The sequence below is a fragment of the Neomonachus schauinslandi genome, chromosome 7, assembly GCF_002201575.2.
Source record: "Neomonachus schauinslandi chromosome 7, ASM220157v2, whole genome shotgun sequence".
NCBI classification, from domain to species: Eukaryota; Metazoa; Chordata; class Mammalia; order Carnivora; family Phocidae; genus Neomonachus; species Neomonachus schauinslandi.
Window position 1 is genome coordinate 92,103,276 of NC_058409.1, and position 21,906 is coordinate 92,125,181.

At 43.9% G+C, this 21,906-nt stretch overlaps 2 protein-coding genes across 2 annotated transcripts in view; one reads left to right on the plus strand and one right to left on the minus strand.

The window, feature by feature from the left end:
* The window catches only part of DOCK2 (dedicator of cytokinesis 2), a 412,121-nt gene that overhangs the window by 185,913 nt on the left and 204,302 nt on the right, over window positions 1-21,906 (minus strand). The gene's annotated exons all lie outside the window — the stretch shown is intronic.
* On the plus strand, window positions 1,736-20,007 carry INSYN2B (inhibitory synaptic factor family member 2B). Its single transcript, XM_021698151.1, has 3 exons — window positions 1,736-3,081; window positions 4,176-4,250; window positions 19,821-20,007. The coding sequence occupies exons 1-3, from the start codon at window positions 1,736-1,738 to the stop codon at window positions 20,005-20,007; spliced, it is 1,608 nt and encodes a 535-aa protein (XP_021553826.1).

A 21,906-nucleotide genomic window follows, 5' to 3' on the forward strand; every position in this document is an offset into this window, starting at 1 on the left:
TTGGTAAATGTGAGCTGTTATGATTAATGCATGTAAAGGCCTTAGTATGGTAAAAATAAGTATTCAATAAATGGTAACTGTTTTTATTACAAGGTACACCTTCCATGGATAATTTTATGCACATTCATCTCCTGGAAAGCAATTGAAAAATGAAGACATTAGGGGAAAATCTTGTTCTTAAGTAAATGTTGCAGCCAAAGCAGAGGGAACTCACCACCCTGTTGCACTGGCAGGATGCCCTAGGACCTCTGCACAATACCCAGCCCTCCTTTGCTTCCAAGAGATCTGCCTTTTATTCAGCCATCCACTCTCTCAACAAATGCTCATTATACATCCAAAGTGAGCCTAGAAGCAGGCTGGAAATACCCAAGCAGTAAAAAAAAAAAAAGGCTCCAGCCCCTGTCATCCTGAGCCTACAGGTTAGTGGGGAAAATACACACTAAATAAATGATTCTTTCAGGACCGCTGCAGTTTGTGTTATGAAGGATGTGCCAAGAAGGCAGAGGAGGGTCCTGCTGTGGTCTAGAACTGAAGGTGTATATGAGGGAGGAGTCCTTGGAAAGGTTCCCTGAGGAAGTGACATATAAGCTGGGACTTCAAAGATGAATAAGAGTTCGCTGGGTGATGCCTGGGAGTGGGAGGAGGAAATGGTCTAGGCAGACAGGCATTTTGTTCCAAGGTCTTGCGGCCACAAGGTGGTTGGCTCACTAGGGGAACAGAAAGAGGGGCACTGCAGCTGACTTACTCCTAGAAGAGCCACCCTAAAGGACTTGGTCAGGCAGGGTGCTGGTATTTGGAGAGAAACCCAGGTCCAAACTGCATTCTCAGTTGCAACCCTTCTCTCTTCCCTTTCAGACACTCCTCACTTGCTGGCAGGACTGCCAGGCCCAGACCCCTGCCCCCAGGCCGGGTGGTCTCAGTTCTCACTCAGATTTCCAGAGGCTGCAAACGAGGCTCACTTTGCCTACATGTGCACTTCAGCCAAGACACTCCGACAGTGATTCTGCCCTCTGAATGCCTTCGGATGCCTCAATCCTATCCTGGTCACACCCCACTGGGTTTTGTGACGAACAAGGAAACAGCATGAAAGAAAGCGATGGCCCCAAAGGAGGAACTTGTGATTGACACAAATGGGGATGTTCCCTTAGGAGCATCATGTATCCTCAAAGAAGCCAGCCCCCAGGTCACTGATTTCCCCGCCTGTTTACATGCTCCGGAAAGAAGATGTGTTTAAGTTTCCTACAGTTCTACAGTGGAAATTGATGCTCTGGGAAAGGAAGCCGTATGTTCCAGACATAGCAGGTTTCTTTTGGAATTCACACACTGGGAGTCTGGCGCTATCCCCTAAATGGTACTTTTGTTGTCTTTTCGTTCAAGACAGCAAGCTTCTTCCGGGATCAGAACCGCCTGCCAGCCTCTCTTAATAAACAGCCCACCAGCTCTCTTGGTAGATCAGATGTTTAATTATTAGCCTAACTCATTGTTTATCTAAGTGGCAATTATCACCACGATGAAATAGTATTTTAACTGCAGGGAGAGCATTACGGATAGCTCCCAAGGAGAATCTACTGGCTGGGAATGGCCAACAGAGCTTCCCATACACGGAGGAGAGGACCACTTCATCCTGGCTGGCAGATCTCCGCATCTGAGATGCCATCATTAGATGCTGCTCCAAAGACCTAAAGAAATGTGCCCCGGAGAAGTGTATGGTCCCAATCCTTCCAAGTGAGGCTCAATGGCCCAGCAAAATATGAAAGTGCGGCCTGTGCTTCTAAAGCGTAACAGCCTAGAGTCAGTGGAGTTCGTGAAACAACCTCACCATCGCAGGAGCAAATCTCAGCAGGTACGTTTCAAGGAAGATGGGACCAGTAAGACTCCACCTGGCCTAGCTGAGGTTGACATCCAAGCATCTGAGGACCCAGCTGTGATGGGCAAGGCTCAGGCCCCCAGGCACCATCACCTCCCCACCTACTCACTCTCCTTCCCCAGGTCCCAGAAGGCAGGGGACTTTCGGAACATTGCGATCCAAACCTCCCCCAGTCTCAGGAAGCATTTCCCAGTTTTCAAAAGGAAGAGACTCACATCCAGCAAGTCCCTGGTAGAAATGCCAACAGCATCCCAAAGTGCCATCCAGGTCAACGGCAACCTCTCAGAACAGGACATTGTATCCTCAGAACTTGCCTACTTAAGGTTGGCTCAGCATTTTGAGGATGGGCCTCAAAGAGTCAAAGTATCCCACCCATTCCCTCCTGGAATGTCCAAGGTGCAAAGCAATGGGCCTATTAGTGTATGCTTGGAAGCAGGGACTTGGAGGCCCTCAGAGAAAGCAACTGCTACCATTCAGGTCCCAGATGATATTTACCACAGTCCTACCTGGGCAGCTAGAAAGTCCGCTCTCAGCCCAGACAGGTCAGGTGACAAAAGCAACTCCGTCCATCCTCTGGTTGACCCGTGTCCAGGTGATGGGAGAACAGTGCCACTATCAGGTTCAGAAAGATCCCCTTCCTGCTTAGATGCCACCAGCGATGCCAACCACATGCCAGGCACAGGGAAACTTAAACCTGAATTGCTCTTGCCCAAAGACAACTCTGATGACAAAGACCTTGGCCCACTGTCACCTCGGTCAAAGGAAACATGTATTTCGTCACCTCCACGGACTCACAGCTCTCCCTCACCAGGCTTCCACAGCCAGCCCGCCCATTCAGGAGGGGCTTCAGACTGTTCTTCATTGAGTAACAATCACCAGGATCTACTGTCTCTCAAATCTAACAGCGTGTCAATTTCTGCCCCCATGTGTCGGGAGCAGATGGCAAAGAACCCCACCCAGTCAGACACCATGGAGTTTCAAAACTGTTCAGGAAGCAATCACCTCCCATCTCCTCTTCCAAGAAGGGAGACCAAACTTCAGAACCATGGAGAGACTGGTGGGATTAATCCAATTCACCTGGCACAGGGGGAACTCTGTGATCTCCAAGGCAGGCTGCAATCCGTGGAGGAATCTCTGCACTCGAACCAAGAGAAAATTAAAGTCCTTTTGAATGTAATTCAAGATTTGGAGAAAGCTCGAGCTCTCACAGAAGGGTAAGGTGAATTTTTTTTTTTTATATATTGAAAACTACTGGGTTATGTCATTTGCCAGGACAGGGGCAGAGAGAGAGCACTGGTTTCTGTTAATAAAATGTCTCCAAAGTCTTTGAGGTTCTGTGGTTTCCCCAAATCATAACCAATGGCCTCCCTTTGTTCCGAATGGGTTTCATTCATTTCTAGGCTTTGGTGGATTTCCATTGCTATTTGTTTTGGTTTCCAAATATCAACAGACTGGAGAAAGGGGGGCAGTGAAACAACAGGGTCAAAAAGTATTTTTATAATGAGAGGGAATGATGGCAGAAGATGACAGCACACAGCTACTTCCCCAAGTCCATCCTTCTAGCAAGTTGCTGTATTTGCACAAGATTTTAGTTATTTGTGTGTTTGTTACAAAGGACTTGAGGTTACTGTTGATCTTCCCCTCCACTAACGACTTTGATGGATTTGGCCAGTCCATCACTGATCCACTAAATAGGTAATGAAATGAGATCACAATTCTGCAAAGAGAAAAAGTCACAGAATGCTTTCCTGGGTGACTCAGCACCAGTCTGGGGAGGGGAAGGCAGTGATTTGTTTAGGTATGGAATGCTTTCCTTTGAAAAAGTGCCCCCTAAAGACTGGGAAGAAGGAATGGTTAAAGCTAATCAACAAAAGGGTAGGAGAGGGAAGAAGTTATTAACTGGCATTAGCTGATATGAATCAGACCCAGCACTGCCTTATAAGAAAGAAGCACTGTGGTGATACGGAGAAATGCACTGAACGAAATGGTCAGGGGTTTTAATAATCTCCCTTCTATTTGCAAAGTCCCTCAGTTTCCCTAACTATTGGTGCAGGTAAGAATAACTGACTCATCTCGCTGGCTTATCGTCAGCATGAAAACAGATATGAAAGTGCTTCAACATTTATAAAGCCCTCTAGAAATGTGAGGTCCTATTATTGCAGGTTTCTTGTTTATTTGCCATGCAACTCTAGAGCATTGCTACTGATAAGAGGGGTAATGCTATGCTGTAGGAAACTGGTAGCTAGAATGTGTGCAACCCATGGGGCTTTTGCCCATGGATTTATCCAGGAAATGCTCTATCTTGCAGGCGCAACTTTTATCGAACTGGTCAAGATCTCAACAATTGCAGTACCTGCCAGAACACGGCGTGCATCATATACAGGTACCTGGCCACAACCAAGGCCTGCTCTGTAGAGCACAGAAGCTGTGGGGGCCATAGAACACCCTCGTAAACTCAGACACCGAAAGTCAAGAGAGAGGCAAAGACAGGAGGCCTTTGAATACCTGAAACCTAAAAAAAAACCAAGGTGTTCAACTATGAAATGTTAACATCTGGTTCCAAGGCAGACATTGCTTCCTTTCCTTACAATAAGGTCTATGAGCAAATCCCGTTAATTGCCCTACACTTACTTCACAGTAAGTATAGGCACCGCGCTAAGCTCTGCGTGCATATTTGTATCTCATTTCACAGTTACACCTTGTGAGGCAGGTGTCAATGTCCTCAGGGAAGCTAAGCCATGTGACCCAGTTTGCATTAAACATTTTCAGAGAGCAGGAGGGGTCAGACTCAGGACTCAAATCCAGGTCTTTCTGATCCCAAGCCCTGTGATGATTATTCCACTGCCCTGCCTCTTCCTCAACGGTAGGTATCACCTGCCAAGTACGTAAGATGTGTCAAGAACTGTGCTAAGCACTTTGCGTTCATTACTAAGTACCTCATTTCCTTCTAGTGGAGGGTAAGGTTGCTACAATAAAGTAGATTTTTGTAAGTGGTAGATGGGAAAAGTCATATAGTGGCAAGTGTGCTAAAGTTGGAAGTCAAAATCCCCAAGTCTGATGCCTGCTCAACTGCCTGGAGCTCAGTTGCCTCATCTGTTGAGTGGGGACAATTATCCCTAGTAAGAGTTGCCACGAGGAGTAAATCAGCTCATTTTTGTGAATGTCTTGTATAATTGCAAACCTTTGTACAAATTCAAGGGCTTATTACTGTTATTACTAGAAAGATCAATGCCCCCTTAGCTGGCAGTCCACTTTCGGTGGCATGGTAGAAAAGTGGTCAAAAGCCATCATTTCAGTTGATGACATCTAATTTTGTTTGACTAAAGTATACAGTCAAGCTTTTGCTATTACTTTTCTATCTCAGAGGACAAAGGCAGCTAGAGCCTGAGCAAATTGAAGCCCGATTGTGTTGTCTGTGTCTTCTTTCTAAAATCTCTCTTTCTCTCTAGTGCAATCCTGGGATTTCATCCTAACAAGGGATTGCGGGGCAGAGGGGTGCTGGAAATGGAAGTCAGGAGGCCCCTATACTTAGGGCCTCGGACCTCGGGCATTTTCTCAGTGAACTGTCAACTCCTTATGCTTGGGGGTCACAGGACTATGTCTTTTCACACCAACACAAGTTTCACAACCACTCACAGGAAATGCCCTTTATCACAGTGTAAAATATCCCCTCAGAAAAAGGAGCCCTGGAAAAGGCCTGTGGTATTAGAACATGTAAATAGGCAGTCTTATCAATTTCCTACCTTTTTACTCCTTTTTTTTTTTTTTTATCTCCTATCGTAAGCAAATTTCCTAATCACTACGAGGACAAAAACTATTGAATGTCTAGATATTTAGGGAGGACAAAAAACTATTCATTGTAAACAAGAAGAATGACTTTTAATGAACTTCCATTTAAATTTTGGATGATCTCTTTTTTTCAGCAGGGGATGCTGTATTTTCTACCATCTTAAGATGACTTTTTATTGAGGTCTGTAAGTAAAAAGGACAAGGGGTTATTTCTCAATCTACTGTGAGTTTCATGGCCTGGTCTTGAACAAATCATTTCTGGCCTCTGAGTTTCCTCATCTGAAAAGTGAGGGCTTTTATTTATTTATTTATTTTAAAGATTTTATTTATTTATTTGAGAGAGAGAATGAGAGACAGAGAGCACGAGAGGGAAGAGGGTCAGAGGGAGAAGCAGACCCCCCGCTGAGCAGGGAGCCCGATGTGGGACTCGATCCCGGGACTCCAGGATCATGACCTGAGCCGAAGGCAGTCGCTTAACCAACTGAGCCACCCAGGCGCCCAAAAGTGAGGGCTTTTAATTAAATGGTCCCTATGTTCCCTTTCGGTCCTGACGTTCTGATGTTCTATGCTAAATTAAAAGTGGCAATATTTGGCTAAACTATGACCTCCAAAAGTCTGAGAATGTTTGCATTTTTCTAGTATGTACTTCAAACATCCCAAGCAAACATTCTAAATTAAGTTACACCCCTGCACAGGTTAGCAAACCTTCACACACACACATCCCTTTCCAGTTTTCCAAGAACAGCCATTGTATGCGTCCATCCCTTATTACCATTCAAAGCCAGACTGCTCTCCCAGACAGTATCTACAGCCTTGTATCTAAGCCATTGCGAAGGAACGGGCAATTAATTTGATGAAAGCAAAGAGATCAGAACAACATCCCCATCAGAGTAAAGTGGGAAGATGAGAGTTGTCATTTTTTTTTTTTTTAACATTTCAAATGACTTCAAACCTTGTGTTGTGTCCTGGGAAGTCAGATCTTACAAACTGATGAATAAGCGATGTGAAACACTCATCCTCAGGCCTTGTTAAGCTGTAGTCCCTCTCCTTGATGATGGATGGGCCCAGTCCCCATCACTGTACATAAAGCACATGGGCGCCTGATAGGTTGCCTGCTGGGTCTTCTGCGGAGATGTCGCTGCTAAGTTAGCAGCACATAAAATTTTCCAAGTGGCCTCATTAGCCAAAGGCTATGGCTATGCTACTTGCTTCCATCAAGAGGTCATTTGTTCTATCCAATTCATTTTCCCTGCTCCAAGAACAGCCCTCTGGGTGCCCCAACCCCTTGCCCCTTGGCTTTCTTCTTACCATGGATCATTCTGGCAGATCCTACCTCACCAAGGAGAACAGCACTATACCAATACCTACAGATCCCATGCGTAACTCTCAGGGGCTCCCAGGGGCTTGCATACGGCAGGGAGGATGGGCTCCTTGGAATTGTGACTACTATAGGTACCAAGGGAAGAGTGTGGGAATTGCCTCTATACCTTAAGCTGGTCCCAGGCTGTTTAGTCCCCACTCTCCTCACCGCTTTAGTGTTAATCCTAGGACAAGTTACTCAAAGGGTTGGGTGAATGCCACCCGTGGTACCAACATTAAGTAACACTGAATTATCTGGTGAGAAGATTGTCCTTTTTTTAAATTTAATTCAATTCCTCTGATTATCTAACAGGGGAAATCTGAGTTTGGTACTAGAATATCTTCAAAGCCTTTCTAATGCTTGCTTATCACACTTCTTTGCCAAGAGAGAGCAGCTCTCAGGTTCATAGCCATAGGCAAGCAACAGTATCCAAACAGAGGGTTTTAAAGTTTTACTGAAGTTTTTAACCTTGAAAACTAGTCCCTCTATATATTCATTGCAAGTGATGCAAGTCTCCACTTTCAAAAGTGATATTACTTGTTTTGGATAAGTGTTCAAGTTTAAAAGTGAATTGATTTAGAGAGGAAAAAAAAAAAGTAAGTAAACATGCAGATAGCGTGGGGAGTTTCACAAAGGCCTGGAAGGTGGTGAATGAACCATGAAGTTTGAGAGACGCTGTCCTAAGGAATAAGCTCCCTTTCCTCTTCTCAAGGCCATTGTGTCCCTCCACGCCACATCCCTCCTCCATCCCTCACCTGTTCTCTGCTTTTCCAGCACTTTGTCTTCACGGTCACTCTAAAAAAATAATCACCGAGTCTCTTTGGAGGTCTTTGGCTACACCAATCATGCATTTATTTTCTGGACACAAATCCCAGAAAAAATCTGCTTGGTCTAAGTTGTAAAATGCCTCAGATGTTTTAGGGAAAAGAATAGGAAGTCTTTCTCTTAAAAAAAAAATTTCTTCTCCCATCTAAGCGTGTTGCTTAGGAAATGCTAACAAAGAGCAAGCTGCAAACTTAGCATTTGAAATGGGTGAAGGGAGAGGTTGGCCATGGAAGGTTTAAAAGATGCTGGAGAGGAGAGAGCAGCAAAAGAGCTGTTGAGTGTGTGGGGGTCTACCTGAACAGCTCTCTCCTGCCTCCTCTTCTCAGCCTTAGCCTCTTTTCATGGTTTCCACTGCACTCACGGGTTTTACATATATTTCTGTGACACCACCCTCCTCTACCTTTTTCATGAGACTGCTCTTTCTCTCTCTCTGTTTACCTATAAATATTTCCATGTTGGTATCCCAAAGCCACCTCAAATTCACCATTTATCAAAACACACTCCTTATTTTCTTCCTATTATTTCTTACTTTGCTCAACATCATTAACCATGACATCATAAACCTTAGTTCCCACTGCCTCACTCTTCTCCTTCACAGCACACATCAAACTGGCTACTAATCCTACTTGCTAAATCCATCCCCTTAGCCTCTTCCCCTCTGTCTCTGGTCAGTCAAGGCCCTCATCATTTGTCACTTGAACACTACCTCATCTTTTTGCCATAAGTCCCTTTTGCCCCATCCCAGGTAATCCTCCACACAGATTGCTAAAGTACCTGAAAAGTAAAATCTCAACATGTCACTCCCCTGCTAAACAATTTTGCCCTGGTTTCTGTTGCTGCACTTAGCTAATTTTTCAGGGCTCTCTGAATGTGATATTAACCTTCTTACCTGCTGGGTCTCCTATTTCTCCTCAGCCACAGAGAACTCTGGCTAGTTTCAAATACTGTGTGTTCTATCATGCTTTGGTGCCTTTGCATAAGTTCTCTCATTTCCTGGAATGCCTTTTCTGCCCCGCCTTGTCTGGAAATTTTCTCTTGCAGCTTAAAAGCCAGTTCCTCTGGATAACCTTACATTCCTTCCTGTGGTGGAACCCCATAGCATGCATGTTCCTCTGCTATACCATTTATCCTATTGCATTGTAACATAGTGTTGATGAGTTTCTTTCCTTCAGCAGACGGCTAATATCTCAAAGTTGAGGGCCAGTGTCTAGTACACAGTTGATGCTCAGTAGATATTTGTCAAAAAAGGAAATGGCTACATTGACTGGGGCAAGGATAAAAAGCAGTGGTGGGTTAGAGATAGTTATTTAGATTGCCCAAAAGTAAAGCCTACTCTTGGTTGGGAAGTGGAGGGTCTTAATTAATCAAATGTTCTTATTGGGGAAGGAAGGCTTCTATGCAGCAGGTCCTCAGTAGATATTTTTGAACTGAATCAAACAACAACCGAATGTAGTACAAAGATTGTTGACTTTCAAATACCTGGAATGCTACATACTCTAAACAAGATAGAATCTAATCAAATCTTTCTTCGATTAATCAGAGAGCTTGTTGCAATTTCATAGGACATTGAGATCCTTGTTCATCACGGCCATCCAACATTATTGCCCAGTACTTCTGTACCGGCTGTGGTTGGAAAGGCAAAGTTTGATTTGTGGCAAACCACAAACTCCCTCTATGCTCAAATAAGTATCTCCCTTCTATGGTATCTGAACTGCCCCAGTGATCTCTTTGGGAAACGGGTTTAAGACATTAGATCTGCAGTCTCTCTTGGTAAAATATCAAAACCCAGAGTGGTGAGTAGAATAATGATCCTGAAAGATGTCCCTATTCTAATTCCTGGATATGTGAATATGTTACCTTACATGGCAAAAGAGACTTTGCAGATGTGGTTATGGATCTTGGGATGGGATGAGTAGCCTGGATTGTCCAGGTGGACCCGATTAAATACTAAGGATCTTTATAAAAGGAAGAGGGAGGCAGAAAATGCAGAGTCAGAGAAGGAGATATGACAACAGAAACAGGTTCCAGAGAGGAAATCATAAGCAAAGAATGTGGACAGCCTCTAAAAGGTGGAAAAAGCAAGGGACGGACTCTCTCACAGAGCCTCCAGAAGGAACACAGCTCTGCTGACACCGTGATTTATAGTTCTGGAGGACTTCTGATCTCCAGAGTTCTAAGAGTACCATTTGTGTTGTTTTAAACCACTAAATTTGTGATGATTTGTTTCAGCAGCAATAATAATACAGCCAGATTAAACTCTCATGATTCATAAACAACTCACATCTAATGGGAGGTCAGTTTATTTGACTTTTTTTTTTTTTATGATTTTTACAATTATAACAGCTAGCTGAGGGCAGAGATCTGTTGGGAAGAAGATTAGGGGAAAGAAATAAGAAGAGAGTGTCTATTATTACTGGTCATTATAAATACCTTTTGTTCTCACATTTAATGCTCACCATCATGTGAGACAGATAAAAATACTCCCATTTTGCAGATGAGGTAACTGAGGCTCAGGTACTTGCACAATACTCAGATTAGACAATTGGGACTGAGAAAGTGAGGCATATGCACAGTTAGTCTGAAGCTAGTAAGTGGCAATGACAAGATTGGGACTCAGTTCTAGGGCCTGTTAGTTAGATTCCACAGCATGCTGCCTTCAGAGACCAGATCTATTTGAGGGGTGTCCGCAGAATGCTACATGGCCGAGTTCCCCTTAGCCAAGGGCATCATGAGGGTTTATATTTTAGATGCAGGCCTTAATTAATGTTCTCAAAGGGTGATCATGGATCACCTGCATGGGAGTCTCTTGGGTATCTGAATCCTGGTTGCTGGCCTTCACAAAGCCCCAAACCTGCTGGAGAGGGGGGTGGAGTGAAGGATGGGAGTCTGAAGTTATAGCAAGCTCCTTGGGAAGCTCTGATCCCCATAAAGCTTGAGAGACATTCAATTAGGTAAAATCAGGGTCTTTTTTTTTTTTTAAGATTTTATGTATTTATTTGAGAGAGAGAGAAAGAGCGCACGAGAGAGAGAGTATAAGCAATGGAGAGAGAGAAGCAGGCTGCCCGTCGAGCAGGGAGCCCGGTGCAGGGCTCCATCCCAGGACCCTGGGATCATGACCTGAGCCAAAGGCAGACAGACGCTTAATGACTGAGCCACCCAGGCGCCCCAAAATCAGGGTCTTGAAAGGAAGAGATGGCAGTTGATTTACTAGAAACTTTTGTGACAACCAGCCTACATGCCCATGAAAAGAAAATTCTTGCTAATAAAATAGCTCAGCAAATAGTTTTTGTTTTAAATGCATCATTGGAAAGATGACTTACCTTTCTACTAATTATAGGGTTAGGTGATCATATACAGATCTAACAAGGGGGTACATGTGAGAGTGGATGCAACAGGAAAGGAAGAGGAGGTCAGGGGCCTTGCTCATATAGTAAAGCGTAACTTCTGAGGCCTCCTGTTTCCAAAGAGAAGGGAAAATGAGTCTCTGTCAGTCCACTTTGGGGCCCAGGCTTGCCTTATGCATTACTTAGGGCATCCATTTGTAATCATTCCTTCCTGCCACATCTCCCAGCTCCTCAGGCCTCATCTGAGATCAGGAAGGGAATGGCAATCCCTGCTGACATTCCTCCTCCAATTAAGGTTAAGACCAATTAAAGCCCGATTCTGCTCCGAAGCCAAGAGCCCAAATGCTAGAAACTATCCTCTGGCAAGTCCTGGAGGAGCAATCACAAATACCAGTTAGGGTGGGTATGCAAAGTGCTGCCCCACACCACCACCCCCTCTTCACCAGACGGGTGTAGTCACCCTATGCTCCTGAACCAGGTAATATGCATGATACCGAATGCCAGGAGCCTCCACCACCATCCTCACTTTCTCAAGCTCCACAGACCACGGGCTGCCTTTTCACCATTATTGATTCTTCCACTGTTACAACTCCTTCTGAACCAGACAGAGAAGTTAAGGATATTCAAAAGGAGATTTGGCTGCAAGCACCACCCTTTGTACCCAGCAACCAGCTTTCCCATTGTTTCCAGTGTCACTCCCTCACAGTTTTGATATTCAAAACGCATCAGAAAGAGCTCTCTGGAACATAGGACAAAGCCTTACAGCAGTGTGCCCTGTAGGAGAAAAGCCAGACCTGCACCTTACCAAGGAAAGAGGCTCTGGAGACTAACATGAGCCACCTAGGGTTACACACTCAGAGGTGCTGAGTATCTCCCTTGAGTTTCCTTCTGTGGTGAAGCTTTCTGACCACTGGGTCCTGGGCTTGCCTGCCACTTAAAGCTAATACCTAACTAGAGAAAAAGGCATTATTTTACTAGAAATGCAATATGCACCCAGTCCTGTGGGTTTAGTAACCCACTTTCCACTTAAATTATTTAGTATTTTCTTTTTGTCTGCTTCTGATGCTCTGCCAGTGTAGAGCTGGGTGAACTGTGCGAGCTTCGCCTTCCAACCACAGTCCTCCCTCTGGCCAGCGATGAAGTCCGCAGTGAAAAATAATTATAAATTACACAGCATATCTGCTCTTTCTAGTAATCCCAGAGGCGTTTGCAGCCCTCACCACATTTCAATATGGACTGAGCAGTGTTTATTGCAAAAGCTGGAAGAGGGACATTATGGCAATACCATCCAGCATCCCCCAAACAACTGCCACCAAGCATGGCTCAAACTCTCTCTTTTGTAGGAAACAGACATAGAGTTTGGAGTACATGTGGAAATTTCTCTGAGCCCCGAAAGGTAGATCCCCAAGACATTTGCTTCTAGCCCCCATTTCTTTCAGTAGCTTTATCCCTTTCTTCTTTTCCCTAGAATGCAAGGAGAAAGTAGGATTTATAGCATCAGCAATTTATCTGAAATAAAAATGAAACCTATTTTAATGCATTAATAGCTAAAGAGGCTGAAACATACCATAAATATAAAATCAATCAAGTTTAGAATTTCACAGGAATAACAAATGGATGGCTGTTGGCACAGAGGCCATAGTTGACCACAGAATGACCCAATCTTTATTTCTCTATCAAGTTAATGGAACAATCATTACTGTTTGTTGAACCAGGCACAGTGCCAGGCACTTTGCTAAACACTGTACAAGTATCATCTCATTTCGGACTCCCAAAAACCCTAAAATGTGGGTATGGTTGTTGGTATCACTCTACAGATGAGGAAACTGAGACTCAGAGGGGTTCCATGAACAACTTGTCCAAGATTTAATGCAGCCAGAGCTCAAACCGATCCTGCTTTCAGGAGATTTTCCTGTGCCTACCTCTTACCTTTGACCTTGCATAATCAGTGAATGTACATGTTAAGGTTCTCTGAGACGACCTGCCATTTCTGAGGGCCTAACCTCAAGACCTTCTTGACACAGAGCTACAGAAGGCAGGGCAGATTTTTTTCATAGACAGCGATCAGCAGTGAACATTTCTACAGCTTGGTCCTACTTATTAATGTATCAAGAAGGGAACCTGCAATTCTCTGAGGACTCGTCAGCAGACAGATGCCCTAGGAGGAGGGGTACACTTGCCAACTTAAAATGGCTGAAGTTGTGAAGCTTAAAATTATACCCGATAAATAATGAGCAAACTGGTCATTAGAAGAAAGCATTAGGAACAAAATCCCTTTCAGGCGGGTGGGGGGGCGTTGGTGGGGGGGAACAAACTAACGAAAGCTCCTACCTTCCCAGACTGTAATTCTTCCCCAGAGACACTTTCCAAAGTGGTGTGATTTATCCAAGTGGAGAGGAACCAAACTATCCTCATTAATTCCATTGATTCTTACAGCTAATTCTTTAAAAAAGAAAGTTGCAGGAGGTCAATGAATCTGTGGTGCACCTGGGTTCTATGGCAAGAGGGGCCACAGAAGCATTCTGACAGAGATGATGAAAAGATGGAGAGGGGTTTGGAAGATGTTTTGTCTTCAGGGAGATGCTGAGGATCATTAATGTCTCAGCCACCTTGCCTGGAATGTATGGTTTATGGCAGTGGCTTGTCACCATTTCTCTTTATACAAGAGCAAGACTCACCTGCTAAGAAGGAAGTGCAAAGAGCCCACCACAGACCTCAGCAGCCTACAGTAGACCCAAGATTGCTGGGTCCCTATATGACCTTGAGTAAGCTTCCTCTTAACGGGGTGCCCATCTTCTCTGGGAATGCAGCCTCATGGTCAGAACTGCCCTGCAAGCTAGAAACACTATTATGAAGTGGGTTGGTCAGCTGGGTCATAAAGTGCCCTCCATGCGGCCCAGCTCTGGGTTTAGTCTAGTTTCACAGAGGGTTGTGAGGTCATTAAGGTACACCAGGCCTTGATCAGCACCACCTCACCACCCACCCCCCCATACACATTTGGCAACTAGGATCTCACACAGCTAGAGACTACTGGGTCCTTTCAGCACAGTATACCTTAGTATACAAGCTTTGGAGCTGGACGGTGTAGGCGCACAAATCCTGGCCCTGTCTCTTACTAGTGTGTGCTCTTGACAGAATATTTAACCTCTCCTTGCCTCAGTTTCTTCGTGTGTAAAATGAAGTTAATATCTTTCTCATGGGGTTGTGAGAATTACATGAGACATGCGAGAATTACTGAACTTGTAGTATAGTGTCCATAATCCAGATGAAACTTCATAAATGAGAGTAGTGGTAGTTCTCCCTGTCTTCCTGCCACCCCTCCTCTCTCTCCACTTCCTCTTCCTCCCCACCTTCCTACTTCTCCTCATTACTGCTATTTTTTTTTAAGATTTTATTTATTTATTTGACAGAGACACAGCGAGAGAGGGAACACAAGCAGGGGGAGTGGGAGAGGGAGAAGCAGGCCTCTCACCGAGCGGGGAGCCCGATGAGATGCAATGCGGGGCTCGATCCCAGGGCCCTGGGATCATGACCTGAGCTGAAGGCAGACGCTTAACGACTGAGCCACCCAGGCGCCCCTCCTCATTAGAGTTATTATTATTCATTTAAATGTCCTCACCTAACACTCTGCAGGTACTCTCATTCTTCCTTTCTTCTTAGAATAAGACCTCCAGTAATAGCCAAGCCCTGGGATAAAGCGTTTGATCTCTTTAGGAAAAACAAAGGACTGGGAGTCAGGAAACCAGGCTTAGGTTCTGATCATAACTCTTGGTGTGACTTCCCTTTACCAACCCCTTTGTCAGTTAAATGGGGATAACAATCTTCCCATCTTCCTGGGCTATTGTATGGGTAAAATAAAAACACAGATCTGAAAGGTTTGCAATATGAAAGTGCTATCTAAAAGTAAGACGTTTCTACTGTTTGTTCCTATATAAACTTTTATCTCCTTCTGGCTCACCCAACTTCAGTTTGCCCAGCCAAGATATTGCATCTAGAACCTGGCTCTTTTGTTTGCTTATCTACTTATGTATTTATCTACTTTTTGCTTCTCTATTTCTTATTCCAGACAAGCCACGACTTAGGCTTCTCGCTCCTTCCAATTACCTAGAAAAACATCCTCTACTTTTCACCTAGCATGATGGCTAAAACACTGATCTGTCAGCTAGATGAGTGAGGTGCCCTCAAGAAGAAAACCCAAAAGCTCTCTTCCACTCCTGCTTTCCACACAGCTCACTTTCTAAGCGCAGTGTGGTGCCATGCACAGCCATCTTGGGCAGAAAGGTCTCTAAGACTCCCCAGTGAGTTGGGCACCCCTGGACCAGGTGTTAGGTATTCCATGCATCTTCAGAGGACTAACCTCACAGAGGACTAACCTCTGGACTATCTCAATGGTTCCAGGCCTGAAGCCTATACCGCAACAACTTCTTGACCACCCTTTGCCCCAAGTTGTGTGCAGAGCTCTGCACAAGCTAAGCACTCAACACCTCTCTCCTCCAGACTATGGAATATGAGTGGCAGCAAATGTTAAGGATGTCAGGGTAGGGAGATTAAGAGGAAAATAAGCAGTGGAGGTGAGGTTGGAAAAGTTACTGGTGTTCTACCTTGATACCAAGCCCAAGGCAGACAGTCACTCCCCAGAATCTATAAAGAATCCTCTGCTAAGAATTTATTTGAATTCTTACCAATTTTTTTTCAAAATGAAAACAGATGAGAGAGGGCACTGCCCCCTGCCTATTTATAAGGCAGCTGCTACCAAAACAAAATATACTCCCTCTCCTCCCCTCCAAACTAAACCGTAGTTTGTCAAATGGATGAATAAGAAGAAAAGTGACAATTTTCCTTCATGTTAATAAATTGCTTTGGCCTAAAAAACATTAATCAATTTCTTTCCAAAGTGTACATGCTTCCCTATACTCTGCTATTTGCCTGTCCTTGAAAAGAAAGTTACTTTCAATCCCCTTTAAATTGTCAAGACCAGTGGGGACAGTTGCAGGAGGGGGGTGGGGAGCTTCCTAAGCCCTAATGATTATAATGGAAACCTGTGGTGTTTCCATAGAAACATAAAGAGTGTATTCTTCCCTGAATGTATATGGAGGGGAGGAGTGAAGAGTGATGTTGCTGACAAGGTGTACAATTACTGAAGAGCTAAAGGTATGAGTGAGGAGGTAAGGCATTCAGTCCCTAAGATAGGAAGACAAAAGACTTAGTGAAGAGTGGGGTGGGCAGACACCATATCCTACAAGAGGACATTTCACCTGTTATTGTGTCCCATCTGCACAACTACCCAGTGAGGTAGCTTTATAATCCCTGCTCTCAACTGAGTCTCAGAAAGAGTAGCAACTTGCCCAAGGTCACCCAGTCAGTAAGTGGTATATCCTCTGTTCAAACCCAGGAGTGTTCCCCTTGAGAGCCCCTGTTCTATTCTCTATATTGGGCTGAACTTTAAATTGTGATGATGAGACAGAGTTAACATTCTGTTTCCTGGCTCTTCTCTCCCCAGGTATGCCAGTTCTATACATATTTTGGAATCCCCCAGAACATTATTTTTTTCTAATTGGTATTGGGACACTATTGTGAATCTTAACAAACTCAAGTGGTTTGTTGTTGTTGTCATTTGTTTGTTTGAATTGTGAAGTCAGAGAAAAGTTACATATAAAGAAGGAGGCCAGTTTATGTGTATGTTCATATAATTTGGTAGAGGTTTATGCATGAACTGCTGGAAGGTAGGGGTAGCTGAAATAAATGCAAAGCAATTTGTAAAGCAATTTGTTAGTTTAATCATCTATCTCACATGCTGGGATGTAAGATCCATGAGAGCAGTATCCATATCTTACTATCTTACTATTAGTCCCTACAACTGAGTACAGTGTCAGGCCCAGGGCAGGATAAATGGCTGGTTGGCCAGCTGGCCGGCTGGCTGGATGGCTAGAGGTAGGTAGGATGGATGTATGCATGGATGGATGGATGGATGGATGGATGGATGGATGGATGGATAGATGGATAAATGGATGGTTGGCTGGCTATCTGGCTGATTGGATAGGTGGAAGGACTATCCTATACCAGAAAGCACAGGAAATTCTGAGAATGAGCAGGAGGTACCCACCTTCTTGGGCTCTATATTGTGCTCTAGGATAGAGGTTAATTTTGTGCCTTGTGGGGGAAGGCTAGGAATATTTTAGGAGGTAGCAGAACTGTGAATGTGGATGTCCCCTATCTGTGAATTAGTGCTAGTGGGGGTAAGAATCAGAGTTTGCAACTTACTGCTTTAAATGCTTTCCTTGAAGCAATGCAGAGGTTGTTGGAGACCAACTCTTACCCAGCCTCTGAATCCATCTCCTTGAGTTTCTACTGTGGGGGGTGAGGTGCAGGTTGTACAGACAAAAATTCACCCCATGTCCAGAGACAAAGAAGAGTGCAGCACTGGATAGTGCATCCTGGAAGTGAAAGCCTCAGTGTTTGAGTTTGTGGATGCCTCTGTTCAGTGACCTGGCAAATCCTTGGCTTTGGCTAAAATGTCCCTAATTGCTTTTGATGTTGACTGGCATTTACCAAAGACACAGAGCCACTGGCCTACCAGTACCAGGAGGCCAGAAATAATGTCTATCTATCTGTCTACCGTTCCTTCCCTAGTACCTACCAGAGGGTCTTGCACATGGGTGATACTCAATAAATATTTGTTGAATGACTGGCTGAATACTTGGTGCCTTGTTCTGAGCTGAGTGTTGTACATGTATATCCTTTAAACTTCACTGAAATCCTATGAGTAGGTACCATGCTTATTTTGCAGATGAGGACACTGAGGCTTAAAAAAATGAGAAATGACTTCCCCAAGAACTCACAGCTAATCAGTTGTGGAACTTTGCTTTGAAAAACACAGCCATTATATAAGTGATCCAGCCAGGAGTATGTCCCTATAGAAGAGACCAATGAGGAATGTAAAAAGAAAGGATGACACCAAGGAGAAGAAAATCTGGGTGAAGCTTATCAAAAACACAGAAACATCTTCCCAATGCTCCCTCAGCATTGACAACCCATCGGTCTGGCTACAAAACATGCTATCTGGCTCTTTTGACTCTTTAGCTTCTTCCATCTTGGAATGCCCATTGGGGGGCTTCATTAGTCATGTGTGACAATCATGATTTGCCTTTCCAGCAGCACTTACTCTGATCCTGGGTCTCTGTGAGGTGACATGGGGATAGTAGATAAGGACAAGTGTCCGTTTAATGATAGCTCCTTTTTATCCCTTGCTGGGTAGAAAGGGATAGAAATGTCATGCTGCATCACAAACCAATGTAGGGGTCTTCTGTCTTCCATATAAAGCATTTCATTTCGCTCCTTACCCAAGCAAAGAGAATACACTGTTTCTGCGACTCTGCATTTCCTCCACTCTCCACACTCCTACACTGGTTACTCATCTTGGGCCATCTGAGGCTCTAGAATGAAACCAGGTGAAAACACAGCTAAGAGTTTAAGAGTCTTCTTATAATCATCTCGACAGTGAAAACTCCTCCATAAGTAAATCTCCTAGGGAGGAAAGTGGACAATTAAGGGCAGAGAGAACCCATACACAGCCTTTGGGGGCATCTGTAGGATTCATTCTTTCTGGCCTGGCTCTCCAGCTTCTGGGAAAACTAAGTCAGAGTTAATGAGTCAAGCTGACAAACCCTGACACACCGGCAGGCCTGATTCTCAAGCCCTCAAGGGCATGGGAAGTGTGAGTATCCACTGTGAGCACCCACTGTGAACAAGCCAGAACTTCTGTACTTCCTGACCTCTGACTCTCTCAACCTCTGGGAACACCCAGTCCCCAAGTGCATCATGTTTACCTTACAGATAATACAATGGAATCTGTACATTAATGACTCCAAAACACACAAATAAAATAGCAAAGAAAAAATGGAGATTAAGAAATGCCCATTAAAGGAAAGAATTTAAATATGTTTACATGGAGGAATACTATGAGGTAAGTGTACATGGAAAGCTCTCCAAGCCACATTGTTCAATTGAGAAGCAAGGCAAAGAGCAAGACATAATGTATTAGTGGTAATAATGGTAATGATGATAATAATAACAACACTAATAGGAGCAACCAAATACGGAAGGCTTACTACTTCCCAAGTACTGCTCTAAGTACTTCCTTTGTATTCTCTCACTTGGTTAATATACGTATTAACTCCAAAAAAGCTGTTGAGATTGTCGCTGCTATTGTGTCCATTTTATTGATGAGGAAACTGAGTTGTCAGTTTTATTGTATATTCATCTGTATTATTTAAATCTTCTATAATGAGGCAGTTTTATGCAAAATGTATAAAAAGAATTAACAATAACATTAAATAAATGTGTGAGAGAGATTGGAGCAATATTTACTGAACACCTACTATCAGGCTGTCATATTACACGTCTCATTTAGACTTAAGTGCATCCCCAAAAGGAAGGCATTTCAGGTGTCAGTTCATCCATGAGGAACTGGAGGTTGAGAGGGCTGACACAATCTTCCTAAGGTCAGTAGGTACCTAAGCATGTGGGGCTTGATCTAAAGCCTATGCTCCTCCATGTCAGTTGGACACTCGGTGATGCTATATCAGTATGTGCTGATTTGAATTTACTTTCCTCCCTTCTCCTCTCTGTTTTTCAGCGTAGAATATGATTTTCGGCAGCAGGAAGGCAGGTTCCATGAAGTTCTACAGAGTCTGGAGGAAGCAGAACCAGTGGAGGAGACATTTCCCCCACCAAAGTCCCCAGCAGAAACCCCAGTCCCTGAGAAACAGGACTTAAGGAGGAAAACCAAGAAAGTGAAGAAGAAATGCTTCTGGTGGATCTGAGCTTGTTGGGTCCATTCCCTTTGCCCTCCCCAGATACCTCCCCAAGGTGGGGAAATCACTGCCCTCAGGCCTTCTCTACTTCTTAGCACAGGCCCCAGGTGGTTAGCCATTCAACTTGTGAAATGGGAAAGACTCAGGGCTGGTTTAGCTGCTGCTGGACACCTGACCACTAATCTCACCTGAATGAGTGATGCTGCTTGCTGAGGACTTCATGGACCCTAGAGTCACCACTTGCTTAGTTCGCTGTCACACATGACCAGGCCACATCCTTGTTTGAGAGTCTAGGTTCCCACCATGAGCAAAACCCTATCACATTTTCCAACACCTCCATGATGCTAAACACTTCCTTCTCATCCTGGGTTTATCATCCCAAAAGAAAAAAAAATATTGTGAATAACAGGAAGATAGAGGAGCGTTATAAGCAGATACCCCAGAAAAAAATTAGATACATAAACTGGCAGTTTTCTAAGATATTGGCATATAGAAGCACAACAGAAGTAGGTAGGGCATAAAAATGCAAGATCACCTGGTGGGTTGGGTCATTTTTATTTTTAATTAGCCCTTAGATCCCAAATCAAGGATGTGTCATCTCATGTTGTGTAAGCTTTACAGTCTGGCAGAGTGAGGTTACAGCAGGATATAAGGAACTTGGTGGTATGGCTATCCTGCAGTTGTAACTACTGCAGGGCCTACCTTAAACCATCATGTTCTCAGCCTGGGGCCTGAGACCTGTCGGCAAATGGGTGGGACCTGGTTTGGGCTTGAACTTTAAGATTCCACAGTTAATGTCCCTGCAGTATTTAAGACCACGAGATCCAGTAGCTGTCTGTCCATTTCATCTTACCAGTAACATAAGACTAAGATAAAACACAACACTGATTCTTGTTCATTCATCCCAGCAACAGCCTTGTAGATAGGTTCCAAGGTATATTAATCTTTACAATCTCCCTTTGTGATGACCACGTGATGGTCACCTGATTGAAGAAGCATCAGGACTGGGGATGAGGATATATTTTTTTCCATTTTTGTATTAAAGACCTTTCCTTCCCAAAGTCTGAATTCTTTTGAAGTCTGACTCATTCTTTTGGCAAGACCCTCATACATGTGGGTCCAGTCAAACTTGCATGGCTGAACAAACTACTAAAGTAATAGAATTAATTGCTACATACTCTTGGGGATTAAGGGGTAGGTTGGAAAGGCTTGTATCCTTTGCACTGAATTCTCTACCAGCCTGTGGTTGCACTGATGATGCTTAGAAAAGGGATCCTAAAGCTCAACAAGCATTCAGTGAAGAAGGCATTTCATAATCCCCTTTGCTTAAGATCAGGTGTCTGAGTTAGAGTCTACAGAGTGCGCATGGGATGGATGTACCCCACTGCAAATTGAGACTAACTGAACAAACCACTCCAACAGCTTCACCTTTCCCTGTCACCGTGCTGCAGTGCACAAAGCTATTTCAATGGGAGCAAGAGGGAAATTTGGCAAAGAGTCTCGGCTTGTACTATTTAAGTCTTGGAATGTCATTCAAGATGTTCTCATTCTGTTTCTAGTGTAATGTTTAAACCCACAAAATGAGACCGGAATACATAACACTAAGTTGGAATTAAGATAAATACACTTGTCATACTTAAGAAGTCACATTTCAATAAGATATGCTACCACTGGCTAAAAGCCACAGATCTTTCTGTATCCACACAATCAACTCTCAGTTGGCCCCAACAGTGGAAAAGAACAGCACAGAGGATAATCCAATAAGACAAGATCATTTGGGATCTCTTATATAATTTTTCTCATAGTAGAGCTTCCATCTTAATTTGCTTTGCTTATGCTAATTTTCAAATTAATTTATATTCTCGGGTAGCATGCTAGAATGAAAATAATCCTGTTCCTAGAATTAAG